Below are 21,365 nucleotides of genomic sequence, written 5' to 3'. Positions count from 1 at the left end.
ACCTCTGTGCTTTTCTTTGGGCATAGCATCAGTGCGTCAGAATCACTTTTCCATTCTCAACTTAGCAAGTTCTGTCCCATTTTCTAAGAACCTTGGTAAATCTTACCTTTTCTATGAAGTTTTCTTTTTATTAATTGGAAGTCAGACGTTTACTGTTTGTATCTGCATTTTCTACTGCACAGAACTTGTGCTTGTACTAATGATGCTTGTAGGGATAGGGATGAGATCTGTGATTTCACTGTTATATGGAACTCCTGGTCAGGAAACTCCCTCTACTACCTGTACAGGTTGGCATCTTTAACTTCTAGTCTTAAAGAGGTATCTGAGATAATGAAAGGTTAAGTGACTTACCCAGAGTCATATATCAGATCGAGCATATATCAGATATAGGATTAGAAACCAGTTCACACTGGTTCCTGGTTTCCAAGCCAGCTCTCTGTCCACTAAGAGACATTGCTTCTCTAAAATGAGATTTATAAAATGTAACTTTTTAAGTTATAAGTAATGCAACTCTTATTTATTCAGGAGCTGTTCGTCATTGTGAAGATTACCCTTGTGTCCCTCCTTGTTGTTTATTTTATATTTATCTTTGAGTGGCATTTAATACGACATTGTTATAGGTATTAACGAGCCTTAATAGATGAATTTGGTTTTGATGCTAAGAGAATTTTATGCTTTTTAGTTTTTTGTCTTTTTTCCTTGACAACTGGTCATTCTATACAGTTTTAGTCAGAAGTTAAAAGAAATGAAGCCACACATTTTAGTGGAAGGAATAAAAATCTGTTGTCATATTCACCATATCCATTTGGTGTCTCTGGAAGCACACACTGGGTTCAGTTTTCCAAAAGAACCAGAAAGCTTCAGGTTAAAGCCTTGTTTGTAACATTTAGAATAATAACATTGAGAAGCCTGTGATGAAGATAATAGATTTTATTTTTAAAATATAAGTTCAGAGGCAAAATGAAGCTTAATAATACTATACTAATTTTATACTTCCTTTCATTAACTCATCATTTGCTTTTTTTTGATGATGATTTACTATATCTTTCAACCTCTTCAACTCCCTTCAGGTTTACTGAACTAGTTCTTCATGCCATTAGGACCCTGACCCCTTGAAATTCCCTCAGTCATTTGTCAGTCATGGCTGTTTGGATCACAGCTGCTTCTCTTCCTCGCTCTGTCTAGCTATCTCAGCAGGTACTAACTGTCACCCTGGAATTCCTGGCTTTCTTGACCAGCAGCCATTCCCACCTTGACTTCCATCTTTGTGTTGTTTCTGCTTCTCCTTGAGAACTACTGAGCATCACTAGAGAAAGAGACCAAGCCATACTGGTCTAATCCATTTTAAAGTCATGCTGGACCCTCAGTACTATTCAGCAGTCTTTTTATCAGTCTCTTGTTGACTCTTTATTGCATTTCTCACCGTGGTTTCTTCCAGGCCCTTTCCCCTCTTTCACTCTCAGATAACCTTATCATCTACTTAACTGAGATCATCTGACTCTTACGTGGTCTTCTTTAACTTCCATCCCTACTTACTCAAAATTTCTCTCTCTTTTTTTTTTTTTAAACTACCCCTGTCGTCCTTTACTATTTTTTTCTGAAGAAAAAGTTCCCATCCTCTTTGCCAAGGCTAATCCCTGTAATTGTGTATTCAGTCTCATTCCTTTCCTCTTCATCAGCAGTTCTCAATGTGTGGTCCATATACCCCTGGGATTTCAGGGGGTCATCAAGATCAAAACTATTTTCATAATAATGCTAAGATGTTTTGATTTCTAATATGGTAAATCTCAATAGATGTAATCCATATAAACAAAAGTTCTTTGGAGAGTCTTCAATAATTTGTAAGAGTATAAAGGGGTCCTGAGACTGAAAAGTTTGAGAACTGCATCTCTAAGTCATTATTCTCTCTTGAGGCTTTAACTTCTCCTTCCCTACTCTTCTTCCTAGCCCCTAGCTTGCAAGTAGGCATAGGTCTCCTCATTCCCAAAACAAAATAAAAATCTTTCCTTCAACTCTGTTGTCCCCTTTGAGCTTTCTTTCCCTCACCATCAGACTTTTCCAGAGAATAATCAATACTCATTTCTTCTACTGCCTTACTGCCTATTTCCCTTAAACCTTTATGAATCTGGTTTCTGTCCCTATCAGTCCCTACCCAGATACCTTTAGATGCATCCCCCTTTTTTTACTTATCAGGATCATTCATGATTATGCCATAAGGATTTCATTCTTGGGAACCTTTCATGATGATACTGTCTTACCCTGTAGATTTGTCTACTGTAGACCTAGTTGGGGCCTTGGAACCATACTCTTGAGCATAGATCTACCCAGACTACCCTAAGACCAGTTCTTTTTTTCCTGATGAGGACAAAAGTCAAACTTATAAGGAGAAAGTAGATGGTAAGACATTGCAATGGATAGAGTGCTGTACCTGGAGTATGGAAGACCTGAGTTCAAAAATAGCTTCAGACACTAGCTGTGTGATCTTGAGCATTGTTTAACCTGTTTTCCTCAGTTTTTTTCATCTGTAAAATGGGGATAATAATAATACCTAGCTCCCAGGGTTTTTGTGAGGATCAAATGAAATAATATTTGTAAAAGCTCTTGGCACAGTGCCTGGCACATAGTAGGTTATATATAGAGTTAGTAGTTGTTGTTGTTGTTGTTGTGTTGACTATTCTTTGGAGAATTTTTTCAAACTAACCTCATCTCCTTTACCTATAGAGTCACTAAATCAAATTAAATTCATAGATTCATAAATTATTAGGTCTGGGACACTAGAAACCATCTAGTCTAACTCCTTGATGTTGAGGTGAAAACTGAAGTGGAGGGACAAAAGAGAGACAAAATCCAAGAAAGTAGCCAGCAATAAAGGCTACAGATGTCCATAAATACATGAAGTATGGAAAATAAGCAAAGTGAGCCCGTGACAAATTTGGCCTTATAGGTAGTACTGAGACTTGGTGGGATCAGCCCCACAACTGGAATGTGACTGGAAGGGTATAGAAAGAACAGGAGAGATAGAAGGGGCGTGTGAGAGAGTGGAGCAGAACATACTCATATGAAGAAATTCAGAAACCAGAGGAGGAAAGCATGGTAGACAGCATTTGGATAAGATAAAGATCAATGGAGGTAATCTATCAATAAGTAATTATTAAGCATGTGCTCTGTGCCAAGCACTGGAGATATGAGTTCAAAGAATGACACTGTCCCTACTTTCATTGATCAATTAAGGTAACATATAAAGGGCTATATAAATGCTAGTTATTATTATTAAGGGGCCAATTATTAATGGGGGAGCCAACATAACATTTAAACTATAAACAGCATAAATATAAAATTAATAAATTAAATAAATAAATTAATTTAATTAATTTAATTAATTAATTAAATAAACATATACAAGGTAGTTAGTACAGAGTGGTCTGGGAAGGAGGGGGAGAGGCTATTAGAAGCTGTGGGATGAGGAAAGGCGTCATGCAAAAGATTATTCTAAAGGAAGAGAGGGAATCTGAGATGGAGGTAAGGCACGTGGGACAGCTAATGAAAAGGCACAGAGACTAAAGATGGAGTGTGTGTGTACACATGTGTGTCCATGTGCATGTGTGTGTGTGCATGTGTGTGTAACAGAGAGAAAACTAGTTTGACTGGTTCACTAAGTGTGGGAAGGTGAGTACTGCAAAATGTATATTGAGGCTGGAAAGATAGACTGGGGCCAGGTGGTGCAGGGGCTTTAAAAGCTAAATAGATGAGTGTATATTTTATCCTAGATATGACAGGAAGCCACTGGACTTGACTGAGTGGGAGAGACACATCTTCACTTAATAAAAATCACTTTGGCGGCAGTGGGTAGGATGGCCTGTAAGGTAGATACTTGAGTCAGGGAAATAAATGAGCAGGCTATTGCTATAACCTAAGACGTGGCCTAAACTGAAGTGGTAGCTTTGTGAGTGGAGAAAAGGGTTGGATGCAAGAGATGTGAAGATAGAAATTATAAGATTAGACAACTGACTGGATACTTGGGGTGAGGGAGAATGAAGAGTTAAATATAATTCTGAGATTTTGAACCCCAGAGACTGACAGAATGACTTCAATAGAAATAAAAAAGTTTGGAAGAGGGGAAGGTTTAGGGGAAAAGGTCATGATTTCTGTTTTGGACATGTTGAGTTTGAGATGTGCATAGGACACCAGTATGGAATGTCCAATAGTCAATTAGTGATGCAGGACTGAAGCTCAGGGGAGAGACTGAGGATGGACAAATAGATCTGGGAGTCGTCTGCTTAGAGGTGATAGATAAAGATAAAAGTGATATGATAGATAAAGCTATGGAAGCTGAGAGAAGGAGAAGAGAAGAAACTGTAGACTAGAACCTTGGAAAGCACTCACAGTCAAGCAGCATGATGTGGATGATGAGCCAAAAAAGAAAGACTGAGAAGTAAGAGTTAGACAGGTAGGAGATAAACCAGGAGAGAGGAGTGCCATGGCAGAGAAGAGAAACTCTCCAGGAGAAGGCAGTCAACCCTGTCAAAGATAGACCAAGAAGGATTAGGACTGAGCAAAAGCCATTAGATTTGGCAATTGAGAGATTGTTGGTAACTTTGGACAGAGTATTTTCAGTTGAGTGATGAAGTTGGAGCATTCCTCTGTACCATCTATGTTCCTAAATTATTTTTTCCTAATTTCTCCATATTTAAGCTTCCATCTTAGCTAGGCATTATGTATGTAAAATAATCAGGGAAATACTGTTAGGGATGCCTTTTGGGTGGACTAAATCTACTTTTAAATGAGCTTGTTCACCTATAATTCAGCAGTATAGCACAGCTGCTAAAACATCACATATTTTGACTATATTGGACCTAATTAGAGTCACTGACTCTTAGACCCAAAATAAGGAAGAATACCCCTTACCAGAACCTATCTTGCCTCATCATGGTTTTAAAAAAGTTTTTCCCATTGTTAGACTTTTTTCCTTCAAATCTCATTTCTTGAAAATTGTTTGCTTTGATGTAATTTTCTCACATTTCTAGACCTCTTAGAAGCCCAAATTGATCTTCTTGTAAGTGGAACTCGGCACTGAAAAAAATCTTTCTACCTCCAGCTATGATGGTGGGTTTTTGTTGTTCTTGTTCTTATGGGTTCTAAACTACCTCTGTCTACTGAGCAAAAAAATGAATAGAACTTCCTTTATCCTGGTATCTCCAAAGAGGATGATGACTGAGAGACCTACCTATGGCATGAGAACAACAGTCAGCAATCTGCCAAGAGATCTTTTTTCACAGTGACATCACTAAATAGAGCACTTGATTGTATTTCGAGTCTAATTGCTTTTTAATTGCTAATTTTCATGTCTTTTGTTAGAATTGTGGGTAATGATTCACTGTGTAATAGAACTGTAGAGTCCAGAATTATGTCTCCACAGATATATTTAAGGAACAGAAGGAAAGTTAGAAAAGCAATTGAGTTTGACTGATGTCACCTCTGCCCTCAGTGGTTCTACTCTGGTGTATAATACCTGGTAACTGCCTTCAGGAAGCTTATAGCTTCGTTTAGTTGGAAATGTGGAACTTATTAGAACCTGTTCTCCTTGTTCTCTGCAATTTTTGGTACTGCTGACTTTCTCACCTCCTCCTGGCCATTCTCCTCCTTTGGTTTCCATGACATTGTCTCTCCTGCCTATCCTCCTTTATGTCTGATTGTACCTTCTCAGGTTCTATCTCCTATGCAAAGTTTTTTTACTCACACATGCACACACACACATATTTCACCTAGATGGAACATGTCTTTCATATTAAAACTATAGTAACTGAGGCACTCTCCCAACAAGAAGGATATTCTGTGTATGAGATACACGCACACACACATTCACACCACATATATGAGAACTTTGGGAGTAGTCAGTGTTGAGATGATAACTGAATCCATAGGAACAAGATGAAATGACGAAAGGAGAGTGTAGGGAGAAAGAAGAAAGTGTAGGACAGAACAGAACCTTAGGGGACGTCCATGCTTAGGAGATGGAAGATGGATGAAGAGCTAGAGAAAGATCCTGAGAAGGCACAGTCAGACATGGAGAAGAGTAAGCAGGAGAGGACAATGTCATGGAAACCATTGCAGACTCTTTCCTCTCCCTCACCTCCCACATCCAGTCATTTGCTAAGTACTGTCATTCCTGTCTCCACTGCTTTTCTTCCATCTCTTTCCTGGTCTCCACTTGCATGGCTATCACTCTCATTAAGATTCTCAGCATCTCCTACCTGGACTGCTGGCCTAAATTGATCTCCCTGCATTCAGTATTATCTTCTCCAACCTATCCTTTACACAGCTGCCAAAATAATCTTCCTAAGGCACCCGTCTGATCATATTACTCCTCACTTAAAAAAAAACAAACCCTTTAGCAGCTTTCTTTTGCCTCTTAGATAAAATACAATTTCCTCAGTTACGTTTACAGCCCTTCACAACTCACACCTGCCTTTCTGACCTTATTTCACATGACTTCCCTTCACACACACTCCAGACTGGATTACTCGCTGTTCTCTGAACCAGACATTCCGTCTCCCATGCCCATGAATGCACTCAAGTCAGACTTTGTACTTGGTACGTATTCCTTAATACTTCCTCTCTGAATCCCTGTCTTTATTCAAGACTCAGCTCAGGCACGACATGCTCTGAGAAACCTTCTTTGAATCCCCTCGTTCTTAGTGTTCTCCATCTCAAATTACTGCTTACTTATGTATGTGCACTTACATTCTGCCACCTCCTTCCCTGCCCCTTCAGCAGGATGTAAGCTTCTTGGGGTCAGGTAAGAACTGTTTGATTTTTGTCTTTGTAGCCCCATGTGGAATAGAGATTTAAAAATTGTTCAATTGAATTCCATATTTCTCTTTTTAATGTTTTTTATAACATGAAATTTTTCCTCCTTTCCTCATTGTTTCATTATGGAAATTAATTCTGACCATTAAACTGGAAGCCCTCAATTCCATAATCCTGCTTCAGTTCACCCAGACAAACATAATACAGAATATCTGTGTATAAGAATAAAGAGGATGTGAAGGACTCTGCTCTCTCAGCTGTTGATACTTAGTCTAATTATAGGATTTAGAGCTGAGATGGGCCTTAAAGATCATCTAGTACAACTCCCTCATTTTAAAGGTAAGGAAACTGAAACCCAGAGAGGTACAGTGACTTTAATGTGGTCACAAAGGTAGTAAGTAGCCAAGCTGAGGTTGGAATTTAGGTCATTTTACTCCAAATAATAACAATAGCTAAGAGTCACATAATACATTAATTTTTAAAGTGCTTAACTTATCCAATTTGATCTTCACAACATCTTTTGAGGTAAATAATAGCTCTTCTTATCACCATTTTACAGATTGGTAAACTAAGCCTCCAACAAGTTGTGACAGGTGGTAGATGACTGAGGTGGGCTTAGAATGCAGATTCTTCCTCTTTCCACATCCAGTGCTGTTTCTGAACAGCTTCTTAATGCGTTTATCAATCTGAGTTTCTGTGCTTGCCTATTTAATATGACCATATATGGCCTAATAGGGAAGATTATCTATCTGCTGTGGTGAATGTGTATTTTAGTTTGTTTTTCTCAATGTGTTAAGTAGGTTTTGAGTGATACCAAAGGCAATCAGAAGCCGATACCACTAGAAGTCATTTAGTTTCCAGAATAGGAGTTCTTAACCTTTGGCCTCCTTTGGTAATGTGGTAAAGTCTATAAATCTCTTCTCAGAATATTATTTTTTAAATGCAGAAAAAAGAATAAATTGGGTTATAAATGAAATCTATTGTACTGAAATACAGTGATCAAGATATGTTTTTTAAAAACCTAAGTTAATGGACTCTCAAGTTAAGATACTCCTGCTCTAAAACACCTTGAGCTAATTTGTACTTAGTGCCTTTGCCCATTCAAGTTATCATTCCTGGTTGCCTCACTTCTCACTTTTGCTACTGTTCATTTAGCAAGCTGTCTCTGGAGGTTCCTCCTTTTGTGGTCAAGCAGAAAACTACTTTTATTATTCAGAAAAACTCTCAAGGAATTGCTTTAAGAACTTCTTAACAGGAAAAGCGTCTTGCAAAAAAAAAATGGGCCAATATGGTAGGGACCTCAAAACTGTAATGTATTACTTAGGAAAAATGTATTAATAGAAACTTCTTAAGGATAGTTTTATTTCATTGTATATATGTATTTTTCTTAAAGAGTTTGGCCAGGGCACAATTGCCTCATCCATAAAGTGAAGGAATAGGACTAGGTTAGGATCCTTTCCAGCCCTGCAATCTATTATTCTATGAGTCTTTAGAGAAAAGACTTAACAAATGTTAACATGCACATTTCAGAAGTCTCTAAATACTCATTCTTTCTCTAAAGTGCATTGAGTTCTTCCTGTGTATGTACGTGTGTGTGTTTCAAACAATAAGCTTTTATTGAGCACCCACCTTTTGGAGGCAGTATGTTACAATGGAAAGGATTTGGAGTCAAATGACCTGGCTTCAAATCCCAGTTCTTCCATTATTAAATAGTAGAAGGCTATCTATGAAGTCTTGGGGAAATTGCTTAATCTTATTGAATCTTGGTTCCCTCATCTGTAAAATCTCTGTAGGGGTTCCCTACTAGCTCTAAATCAGTAATATTTTGAATTCTTTGAGATGAATTAGCACTGTTAAAAAAAAAGTTTACTGCATTTGGTTCAAATGAAGTTAGGAAAGGAGAATCCAATTTAGTATAACCTTGGAAGACTCACACTTGACCTACCTTGCATTTCACCATTCTTTTCATTGAGGGATACTTACTTTCTCCAGATTACCTTGGAAAGAAACTTCCATCCTCTCTCATGTTTTCCACTTCAACTGAATCACAGTATTTCTTTCATTGCCACCTTGTTGTTTAGATTTTTTTTTCCTGTTGCTCTCAAAAGGTTATTCACTTCAGCCAAAATCTAAGTAGAAAAAAAAAAAGGATGTTTGCCCTTTGTATTCTTCTCTTGTGATTGGCTTGTGTATTGTATCACTCCCAGTGGCAGTGTGAGCTTCATTTGGATGTTTAGCCAACCTGGAGATCTCTGTTGCTTCATGTGTTCTGCATATTATAAGCACGTTATAGGAAGATGACACAGGTGATTGGGATTTTCAGCCCTCACCATCTTAGGTGTATGTCTTCTGTAAGTACAAAGAGTGTAAAGCTTACATAGGATCAAAATGTCCAGCATTTTTATTCCTGAGCATAATCCCTAGTGGTATGCCAAGGGTAGCCGGCAATTTGATCTTTATTGACTCTGCCACCTCAGAAAATAAAGAAAATTGGTAAAAAGTGAAAAGACTAATTGGGAGTAGCTACTGTGGAACAAAGCTGTCATGAGGTAGATTGGTTCAGTTGTGGCATAGTAGCACTATTGGTTGTGAATCTTTATCGAATTAAAAAAGCTATGTGCTCTATTCTCTTTTTTAAAAAACTAACAACTAGGAATGTTCAGTTAGGATAAAGGTCTACTTGGAAATACTATATTTGAACCTTTTTAATGCTTTTCTCAAGAAAAACTGAGTTATATTTACTTTACAAAAGTGTTGAAAGACAGAAATGGGAGGATTTCCATATTATTCTTTGGGAATATTAGAAAAGTATAGCCCCAGACTTGGAAAAATGGAGTGCTGGCTCCATACCACTCCCCTTCTATTATTAAACTGATATTGTGATCCAGAATATTAGGTCAATAGATCATGTTCAGCACCTAGCAGAGTCTCTGGGACACAATGGGTGCTCAAGAAATGATGTTTTAATGGGAGAAGAACCAACAGTGTTTCACAAGATCTTATAATACATAGACAGTACTGAGTTTGTGTTTTGTGGTGCCATTTGGCCACATTTGATGAAAATTGGCTGGTTGTTCATACTCATAAATGCCAGAATCTTTAAAAGGGGAAGAATTAGGAACAGTTTAATTAGGGTCAAGTTTCAGCTTCTCAGTTCTAATCATTTATTAAGCCAAGGTTTCCTCATTAGTCATTACTGTCTGCCAGAAAGAGAGAATGTGCATAAATTTCACAGATACATGTGAATTATACCCCTTTATATTTCCAAACTCAGATTTGCTGGACATTTTTTCATACTGACAATTACAGTTAAAATATGAGGGGCTCTCAAGCTAACAAACAGTTAACTTATATGATATAACTAATTCAGTTCAGTCAGGCAACAACTATTTATTAAGTGCTTACTGTACACTAGGCACAGTGCTAAATGCTAAGGATATAAAGAAAGACAGAGAGGGATAGCTACGTGGTGTGGTAGGTAGAGCACCAGCCCTGTAGTCAGGAGGACCTGAGTTCGAATGTGATCTCAGCCCAGACACTTGATACTTATTAACTGTGTGACCCTGGGCAAGTCACTTAACCCCAATTGCCTTGCCAAAAAAAAAAAAAAAGACTGTGTAAAGAAAGGCAGAAGCACTGTCCCTACCTTTAAAGAACTCATATTCTTTTTTCCCCCAATTACGTGTAAAAGTTTTTTTTACCATTTGTTTTTCAAAATTTTGAGTTCCAAAGTCTCTTCCTCTCTTCCCTCCCCAGAAGGTAAGCAATTTTATATAGATTATACATGTGAAGTCGTATAAAACATATTTTCATATTAGTCATGTTGCAAAAGAAAACACAGACGAAAACCCAAGAAAAATAAAGTAAAAAAAGTATGCTTCAATCTATATTCAGATTCCATCAGTTCTTTCTCTGGAGGTGGATAGGAGGTTACATTCTAATGGGAGAGACAACGTATAAATTGCTATGTACATAAAAGATATATGCAGAGTAGATGGAAAATAACTTCAGAAGGTAGGCAATGGAGGTGAAGGAGTTTATTAGGAAAAGACTCTTGAGAAGGTAGGATATGAGCTGAGTCTTGGAGGAAACCTGGGAGACTATAGGCTCAGATGAAGAGGGAGAGTCATCCAGACCTGGAGTTGAGAGACGAGGAGTGTCATGTGTGAAGACCACCAAGCAGGCCAGAGTAGCTAGGTCATAGAATATGTAAGGAGACTGGAAAGATAGGAAGGGGCCGGGTTGTGAGGGCTTTAAATGCCAAAAGGGAGTTTTTATTTCATCCTGGAAATAACAAAGAGCGTCTAGATTTATTGAGTAAGGAACTAATATCATCAGACCTGAGTTTTAGAAAAATTACTTTGGCTACTGAGTTAAGGATGGATTAGAGGGAGGAGTAGGGGTGGGATTTGAGGCAAAAAGACCAATTAAAAGCCTATTGAATTAATCTAAATGAGATGTGATAGGAGCCTATATTAGGGTGGTGGCTGTGTGAGTGGAGAGAGACAAGATTGGACAACAGATTGGACATATGGGAAAAGGAAACAGGAAAGGGAAGCATTTATAAAGCACCTACTGTATGCCAGGCACTGTGCTAAGCACTTTTTTTTTTTTTTAACATATCTCATTTGATCCTCACAACACTCTTGCAAGGTAGGTACTATTATTATCCTCATTTTACATTTGAGCAAAAGGAGGCAAGCAAAGGCTAAGTGAGAGACAATCTTAAGTGACTTACCCAGAGTCATGTAGCTAGTAAGTATCCGAGGCTGAATTTGGATTCAGGTCTTCCTGACTTAAGGACTAGTGCTCTATCTACTGTGCCACCAACTGCTGCTTATCCCATCTGATGAGTGCAAGTAAGAAGCCATGGATAACATTGAAATTTTAAACTTGGATAACTGGGAATATGGTGGTGCTTTTGACAGTAATAGGATAAATGGGAAGAAGGGAGAGTTTTGGGGGAGAGGTTTTGGACATGTTGAGTCTGAGATGCCTGTGGGATATACAGTTTGTGATGTTCGAAAGGTTGTTGTTGATAAAGGACTGGAGCTGAGGAGAAGGATTAGGGCTGCATTTATAGATCTGGGAATCATCTGCATCCCATGGAAGCTGATGAGATCACAAAGCAAAATAGTATAAAACATGAGTTCTTAACCTTTTTTAGTCATAGATATGCTTTATAGATATGCTTTTGGCAGTCTAATGAATGTTATGGACCCTTTCTCAGAATCATTTTTAAACACACAAACAAAATACATTGAATTAAAAATGAAATGATATTGAGATACAATTATCAAAATATTTTTAAAAAACAAGTTCATAGACCCCAAGTGTACAACCCCTGATATAGAGAGAAAAGAAAAGGCCCAGGTCAATATATGAACAACAGTAATATAAAAGAATCCGTAGCTTATTCTTATCTCTTGAAAGAAAGGTGATAGACTACAGAAAGAGATGGGCATTTTTGGATATAGATAATGTAGGGATTTATTTTACTTGCTTAGGTATAGGTTACAAGGGTTTTGTTTTGTTTTTTTCATAAGGGGAGGAAGATAAAAAATATTTTGTTAATTGAAAAAAATACATGTTTAAAAAAAGAATCCTTAGCTAATAGCTAACATTCTTTGGTAAGAATATTTGTAACCATATCCATTTTATTTAATATTAGCTCAGAAAGTGAGTCACTTTTTCAATCTTGTTCCACATAAGTTTGATAGTTATACTTTTGTCTTTTCATTAAGATTGTCATGGATTTTAAGCACCCAGATGGTTGCACGGTGTCAGTTATGCTACCTCAACGGAGTTTGCTGGTGATGACAGGAGAATCTAGATACCTTTGGACACATGGGTATGTGTTAAGATATCTATGTTGATAGTAAACCTGTCCCATAAATTCTGAACTAGAAGTGCTCTTAGAGATCATTTAGTCCAAACCTCTCACTTTACAGAGGAAAAACATGGAGTCTAGGGTGGGGAAATGACTTGTCTGCTATAACACAGGAAGTACATTCTGTAGAGTTTAGTAATAACTTTCATTCCTTCTTATCTTGGCTTGTGAATAATTTTGTCTATGAGTAATTTTGTTGTGAGGCATCCAAATGAGAGCTACTACAGCCCATTTTAAAAGGGTGGATTGCTGTGTGAAAGTTTTTTTGATCTTTTAATGACTTTATATAGCTGAACCATACTGTGATCTACACTCTGCTTCCTGTTCAGAGACATTAAATGCCACCTTTTACTGTTTTTCCAGAAATTAAAAGAGACAATGAATTGGTTCTAAAGATTGACTGATCATGACCTCTTTAAAAGCAATCTGATTTTCTGAATAATTGCTCAGTTTTTAATGAGCAGTTCCAACCCTGACTGTTTATAGTAAATGAGCTGTTGAAAGGGAATATGACCATGTGGCCTAGTGGTTTAGTAATAAACTTGGAATTGAGAACCTTGGGAGTCTAGCTCTGTTTAGCTTGATTACAGCTGTTGTTCTTCACTTCTTAACTTATTAATCTCTCAGTTAAAACCTCTATAAAATGAAAAGAACATTTTCTGTGTAACTATATTATTAAAATATTGCCAGCCAGGTGACACAGCAGATAGAGCACTGGGCCTGGAGTCAGGAAAATCTGAGTTCTAATCCTCAGATACTTACTAGCTGTGTGACCCTGAGCAAGTCACTTGACCCCTATTTGCCTCAGTTCCTCATCTGTAAATGGGGACACATTGGAAAAGGAAATGGCAATTTCCTCCAGTATCTTTGCCAAGAAAACCCCGTGGATGAAATCCATGGGGTCATGTAAGGTCAGACATTACTGAATGACTGAACAAGAAGAACAACAAAATTCATCTTACACACCATTGTCAGTTTAATTTTTCTCAAACAGCACTTTTATCAGAATCTGAGTTGAGCCTGACTTAAGGGCTGTCTAGCCTATTTAGAACAATGATACATTCCATAACCTACCTAAGTGTTCATGCAAGCTTTACCTGAAAGTCTTCCATGAAGGGGGACCTACTTCCTCCCAAGACAGCTCATTCTCCTTTGGTACAACTAACTGTTACAAAATTTTTCATTTTCTCCTGGCTCTTCTCGTTTCATTTTGCATAATTCATACAAGTCTTCCCCGGTTTCTTCGAAACCATTCCTTTCATCATTTCTTATGGTACAATAGTATTTCGTTACTTTCATATACCAAAATTTGTTCAGTTATCGCCCAGTTGATAGGCACTTTCTTAGTTTCATGTTTTTGCTGTTATAAAAAATAGCTGCTATCAATATCATTGTACATATGTGTTCTTTTCCTCTTTCTTTGATTTCTTTGGAGTAGAGGCCTCATTAGTAGACCTATCACTGGGTCAAAGGGTACATATGCACAGTTTAGTAATTTTGGAAGCAAAATCCCAAATTGCTTCTTAGAATGACTAGACCAGTTCACAGCTCTACCAACAGGGAATTAGCATACCTATTTTCTTATAGCTCCTCCAACATTCGTCATTTTCCTTCTTTTGTTGACTATGCTGATTTGATGAGTGTGAGGTAAAAAAGAACCTCATTGTAGCTTTAATTTTCATTTTTCTAATTATTAGTGCTTTGGAGCTGCTATTCATGACTTGGATTTCTTTCTTTGAAAACTCTCTGTTCATATTCTTGGACCATTTACCAACTGAGGGAATGGTGCTTTTTTTTTTTTTTTAATAAATTTGAATCAGTTCCTGATGTATTTTGGAAATAAAGCCTTTATCTGAGAAACTCCGCAACTACTGAAACTTCAGAAATAGGAGAGTGGTATGGTCAGATCTATGTCTTAGGAATATAACTTTGGGGCTTTTTGGAGAAGGGTTTGGAGAAGGACAAGAGTGGATTTGAAGAGAACAATTAGGAAGCTATTGTAAAATCCAGGCAAGATGTAGTAAGGTGCTATATGGTATGGTATGATTAGAGAAAAGGGTTAGAATTTGGGACATATTGAGGTGGAATTAGTTAGATATGATAGTTAGAGATAGTAATCAAGTCAGAGATGACTCATAGGTTTTAAACCTGAGTAATTAGAAGATTAGTGGAGCCCTTGGCAGAAATAGAGTAGGAAATAGGAGGATGGATGGATTTAGGGGATGATATAAGAGGTTGTTTTGGACATTTTGTGTTTGAGATACTTATGAGACATCCAGGTGGAGATGTTAAGTAATTAATTGGAGATTCAGAAATGGAGGTCAGGAGAGATGAGGGCTAGATATGTAGGTTTAGGGAATCATTTACATAGAGAAGATGGTTGAAAACAGGACATAAGCAAATCACTGAGAGAGAAGAGGGAGAGAGCCCAGTATAGGGGCCTGATGAGTTAAATTTATGTCATTTTGCTAGTTGGATAAACTTGTCACTTGTACCTCTGTCCAAGTCATGGATAAAGTATCAGCACAGGGCCAAGTACAGATTCTGGGAATATTCTACTCTTTCCAAGTGCTGTTTCCAAGCTGACATGGAACTATTAATCATCATTATTTTGGGAGACTAGCCATCCAACCAGATGTGAATCCACCAAATTGTGCTCTTGCCCAGCCTTATCTCTCCATCCTGTTTACCTGAATAGTATATATGACTTTGTGAAATACTTTGCTAGATAAACTACATCTATAGCATCGCCCTGATCTACCCATCTGGTTATCCTGACATGACCTATCCTTGATGCAATGTTTCATTCCTTGTATTTGTATCGCTAGCATAGTACCTGGCACATAGTAGGTGCTTATTAAATGCTTATTGATTGATTGATTGAGGAAATCATGCTGGCTCTTTTTGATTACCACTTCCTTTTTGTATATTTTCATTAATGATCACTGTAGTAACACTTTCTAGAATTATTAAATCAAGCTCATTGGTCTATAATTTGCTTATTCTTTCTCTTTCCCTTTTTTGAAAATCAAGATAGTTACTTTTTTTTTCAGGCTTGCAACACCTCTTCTGTTCTCCACAATCCTTCAAAGATCACTGTCACAAAGAGCAGTAGCTGAGTAATCATATCTTTCACTCTTTTGTGCCCTATTTTGGGGCAACTAGGTGACACAGTGGTTGGAGTGCCACATCTGGAGTCTGGAACACTAATCTTCCTGAATTCAAATCTGGCCTCAGATTCTTGCTAGCTGGGTGACCCTGGGCAAGTCACTTGCGACTGCCTCAGTTTCCTCATCTGTAAAATGAGCTGGAGAAAGAAATGGCAAACCACTGTAGTATCTTTGCCAAGAAAACCCCAGATGGGGTCACGAAGAGTCAGACATAACTGAAAATGACTGAACAATGACAACAAATGATATAATTTATTTTGGCCTAGTGACTTCAGTTCATCAGAGGCAGTTAAGTGCTCCCTTATTATCTTCCTACTTATTTTGGATTTCAACTCCGTTTTAGCCATTTTTTTCCTATACAAAGATTATTTTTCTTGGAAGGAAAACAGGCAGTGTAAGAGTTGAACAGCTCTGCTTTCTCACTTCTACCCATTATTGACATTCCGTCTCCCCAGAACAATACCTAGCCCATCTTTGATCCTCCTAATTTCTGCAGCTTGATTTGAAAATATACCCTGACATTCTTCTTACAGGGCCGTGCTGTGTTTGTATATCCTCTGGTTGCATGCTCTTGTTTTCATCTTTTGTACTTATCTTATAAAGACCTAAGCTGGTAATGAGTTACCGTTGTGCCATTTTCCTGGTTACTAACCTCCAATGATTCCCTATTGTTTCTGACAGAAAGTCTAAACTCTTACATTTTAACCTCTCCTTGCATCTCTACTTAGCTGGCTAAACTATTTTTTACTCATTATTCTGTGAAAATACCTTTCATCCTCCATCTTATACTGTTTTATTTTGTGTTATTTTGTTTTAAACATTCTTTCCCTCACTTGGGTTGGTTTCCCTACTACCTCTCCAACTCTTAAGTCTATTGTCTAAGACCTGACTCAACTCTCATAAGTGCATAGAAGTTTCCCTGACCATCCCATGTTTCTGTGAGCCCTCTAACTTGAAGTTATCTCACCCTTCTCTGAACTCTTATAGCACTTATGGCTCGTATCATTTATTGGGCAAATAGTGATAATCTCTTCTTTTGTCTTAAACAGTTACTTATCTTGTATTGCTTTTTTAATCTTTCCACATTTATCTTATCTTCCCACGTAGAATAGACTTCTTGAGATTAGAGACAGTCTCACACTTCTTTAAGTCCCCACAATATGTAGCCTACAACCTTATAATAACACAGTACACCCTCAGTAAATGTTTATTGATTTGATTGCAGCTAATAAAGCAAGTTCTAGCTCCTAATACAGAAGGTACTGTATCTTTATAAACTGTTCTTTTGGGAGTTGTAATATTTAGTCGACTTTCTTTCCTTAATTACAATGTTAGGAAGAAAAATACATCATTAGTTATTTTCTTTTTTCAAAAAAGATGTTGAATAAGGCTAAGATAAAAATTATGATTCTTGATAGAGGGAGTCTCATAAAAAAAAGAAAGCTTACAAATCTGAGCAACTGACAATTAGGAGCTTTGAAAACTGGTAGTGAAGCTCTTCTCTCTGCTAGGCCTTTGCCAAAATTAAATTAGATTTACTAATATTTAAATCAGTATTTGATTGAATGAATTCTCTTCAGGGAATAAAGAACTATGAAATCAGATTGATTTCTGAAAATATGGAAAGATTTGCATGAAATAATGAAGAGTGGAATGAGCACAATGAAGAGAACGTTAGATACAGTAACAGCAATAGTGTTCGAAGACTAAATTATTCTGAGTATTACAAATGCTCAGGTCAGCTACAAAGGACTAAGGAAGGATGATCTATCAGAGGTGTACCAGAGAAAGAACTGATAAATAGAAGTATGTGTAGTATGGTTTTGTGTGTGTGTGTGTGTGTGTGTGTGTGTGTGTGTGTGTGTGTGTGTATGAACTGGTGGCCTTCTCTAGTGCAGGATGGGGAGGGAAGGAGAAATATTGTGGGGACTTAAAGAAGTATGAGACTGTTTCTAATCTCAAGAAGTCTATTCTATGTGGGGAGATAAGATAAATGTGGAAAGATTAAAAAAGCAATACAAGATAAGTAACTGTTTAAGACAAAAGAAGAGATTATCTCTATTTGCCCAATAAGTGATATGAGACATAAGTGCTGTAAGAGTTCAGAGAATGGTGAGATCACTTCAAGTTAGAGGGCTCAGAGAAACGTGGGATGGTCAGGGAAACTTCTATGCACTTGTGAGAATTGAGTCAGATCTCAGACAATAGACTAAGAGTGGAAAGGTAGTAGGGAACTTAAAATGTAACAAAAATAAATTAATTAAACTAAATTAAAAAAAAACCTCTGAGGTCATCAATAATAAAAGATCCTCAACAGAAAGGAAGTCCTTAGAAAGAATAATTAATTTTGTTGAGAAAACTTCTGTATTAATTATTTCAATTCTGGAACCATAATCAAATGAACTCTTTTGCTCCTAGAAAGGGGGTGTGAATCTATTCTCTTATGGCTTCACTCATAATTCTTTTCTGTAACTTTTTTTCAAACCGAAATATCTCTCCTAGGCTACCACTCCCTTCTCTGGGTTGCCTTCACTTAGAAGTTCCTTAAGGTTAGGGACTATCTTTGTTTTTGTATTTCTTTCCCCCACACTTAGCATGGAGCTTGACACATAATAAAGGCTTAATAAATGCCTCTTCATTCACTCATTCATCCAGCCAAAGTTCATTATTGGTTTAAATTGACGAAAAGAGGTCCAAGGTACTTTCTTATTCTTTTGAATCTTCTTCATTCAAAATTATATCTTTAATCCCCTTCAAAAATTAGCAGTCAATTTTTGCTTACTTGTACTTCCCACAAATCACCTTCTCCTTTCAAGTCATGACTTCAGTACTTAAGAGCTCGTGTGACTAGGGACAAGCCTTTTAATGTTTCTGATTTCTTCATCTATAAAATGGAGATAATAATATATCTACCATTAACCTCTTAGCTTTGTTGAAAAGAAAGTGTTTTATAAATTGTAAACTACATAAACATAAGTGGCTACATAAATCTGTTACTATTTTCTAGTACTGTTCCAATCCTGTATACAACATTTAAAAGTCATTTATCTATTTCCACACCACCCTTTCATCCCATTCAAAAATCTAGACTTCCTTCAAGATCTGCCTGAGTATCCCCAGACTACAATAATTATACCCTCCTTTAAACTGTTACAGAACATTCTACTCCTTTAAACTGTTACAGAACATTCTAGTAGCATAGAAAGAGTATCCCAAAAGTCTTAGTGCACCTGTAAGCTTTAATAACTTTAGCAGTCTAAATGCGATAAACGTACAAAAATATCATCCAAAAGTTCACTATTTAAATTTCTTTTATACTTATTTAGTTTTGTGAATTTTAAATAATAATTTAAAAATTTTAATTTTTATAAGATAGGACACCCTGGTGTTATGTATTGCATTGTGACAGTTTCTAGGTAACACTTTCTCAGATCAGTGGATTGATACAGGAAGTCTCCTATTTGGCCACCTTGAGCTACCTGATCTTTCTCCATTAGTCTTTTCTTGTGAGGACCCATCAAAACTTTCACATTTGCTTTAAAACCTAGTTCACTTGGTGATTTTTAGGATTATGTATGCAATCCTTTTTCTCACTGGACAGCAAACTAATGAAAGTTTTTACAAAGTTCAAAAATCTACCCAAGAAGTATATACCACAAGATGGTGGTTATACTGAATTTTAATAACAAGCATATCAATATTTTAATAATTTAAATAATTAGCTTTTCAAATGGGGAAGTAAATTTGTAGTATTTATACTTCTGAAGTTATTAAAGCTTAAAACTGCACTAATACACTAACAGTTGTCTTTTCTGTATGTGCAAATCTGCTACCCTCAACTAATGTCAGTTGGAAATTTGTAGCAGGCAAAGATCATTTTCTTCTACTTTTTTTTCCTCACAATGTTTCTCCCAGTGTTTTGCACATAGCAGATGCTTAATTAGTATCTTTATTTCAATTTATGTTATCCCATTTGTACTTTTTATAGTTTAATGTGAAATATTTCATTAAGATAAAATATTAACAATTCATTCTACCTCCTTCCTTTTTTTTTTTTTTTCTTTTGTTAACAAAAAGAATCACACCCAGAAAATTTGATGTTATCCAGGCATCTGAGGGACAGAAAAGTGGAATTATCACTAGTGATGCTGGAAACTTAACGTTAAATAAAAGAGGAGTGCGGACCTCATTTACATTTAGAAAAGTGAGGAGAACACCTTGTGACTGCAGTAAGTATGTAATCTTTCTACTGTAAAATCAACTTTACTGGCTCTTGTATAAGTACAAGTGAAAAGTGAAAAGGCTACAATGAAAAATTAATAAAAACAAAGTATTCTTTGCAGTTATTGCTCTGAGCATAAATTTTTTGGTTGTCAAGATTCAGAATTACTTCCCATTAACCCAGCAGAGAAGCTGAATGTGACAGATTGTTACATAGTAGGTTGCCCTTAAGGGGAATAAACACTTATTCTTAGTTAACTTGGAGGCCTGGAAAAGTGGAAAAGAAGTACACTGCAATAATTGGCATTTATGTTGCATAACATACATAGTATTTAACAAATATTATCTCATTTTACCATTAAAATAATACTCTGTGGTAGATAATAATATCCCCATTTTATAGGTAGCAGATGTATCCATAGAAATGCTTATTAAATTGAATGATCTTAAACTTAAGTGTAGCAAAACCAGACCATTTGTGTTTAGTCATGACAATAAAAGTGAGATGCACTTAATATGCTGGGGGCTTCCACTGTAGATAGCACATAACAAATTTTTCTAATTTCTATGCATGATAAAACAAACAAATCATAGTTCATCTAGTAGAACAAGCCAACTTTAATCATAGAACACTAGGACAGTCTTTAAAATAACTCTGAGTTAAATACACATTATTTCATTGCCCAGATTTAATGTAAATAAATATCTTTGGAAAAATCTAAAATCTCTATAGGTAACAGATTACCTTCACAACAGTGAAGGCCAAGATAGTTCTTTGTTTATTTTTCTGAAGGGGACCTAAAGCATAAAATTCTTTATTGATCAGCAAGTCTTTAGTAAGCAGCTACTATGGGCCTGATAACTTGCTGGTTGTTTTGGGAGATCCTGAAAAGTAGAAGGCATTATTATCCCTCACTGTCCAGGAGTTTAGATCTAATTCTAGAGATAAGTTTTATTGGGCAAATATTTCATTGACACCTTCTTGATGTGACATTGATGTATTTAACAAACCTCTAGTCAGGGGTCTATTTATAAATTTATTTTTACTTTTGAGCCCAAAGCTGGAAAATTATAGTACAGATTTAGAGGGTTGTTTTTGATGTTGTTTTTGTTTTTAGTAATGGAGGTAGCTTTTAATCTTTGGTAACTCAGATGTTCATAATTTCCAGGAGATTTAAAGTGATTGAAGTGATAATTAATTGCATTCAGTCAAAATTCAGCCAGGATACATACTACTCTATTATTGAAGGGTTTTTTTTCCCCTTTTAAGAAAAATT

The 21,365-nt window shown here is 36.5% G+C and overlaps 1 protein-coding gene across 1 annotated transcript in view; it reads left to right on the top strand.

The window, feature by feature from the left end:
* The window catches only part of ALKBH8 (alkB homolog 8, tRNA methyltransferase), a 50,214-nt gene that overhangs the window by 20,017 nt on the left and 8,832 nt on the right, over nt 1–21,365 (top strand). The window contains exons 8-9 of the mRNA XM_027849534.1: nt 12,552–12,658; nt 19,945–20,096. Of these exons, the coding sequence (XP_027705335.1) occupies nt 12,552–12,658; nt 19,945–20,096 (259 nt within the window). The remainder of the gene's footprint in view (nt 1–12,551; nt 12,659–19,944; nt 20,097–21,365) is intronic.

Source organism: Vombatus ursinus, unplaced genomic scaffold (assembly GCF_900497805.2).
Source record: "Vombatus ursinus unplaced genomic scaffold, bare-nosed wombat genome assembly UNPS02007612.1, whole genome shotgun sequence".
Taxonomy (NCBI): Eukaryota; Metazoa; Chordata; class Mammalia; order Diprotodontia; family Vombatidae; genus Vombatus; species Vombatus ursinus.
Note: the sequence above shows the minus strand (reverse complement) of the source record. Positions and strands in the feature narration are given on the sequence as shown.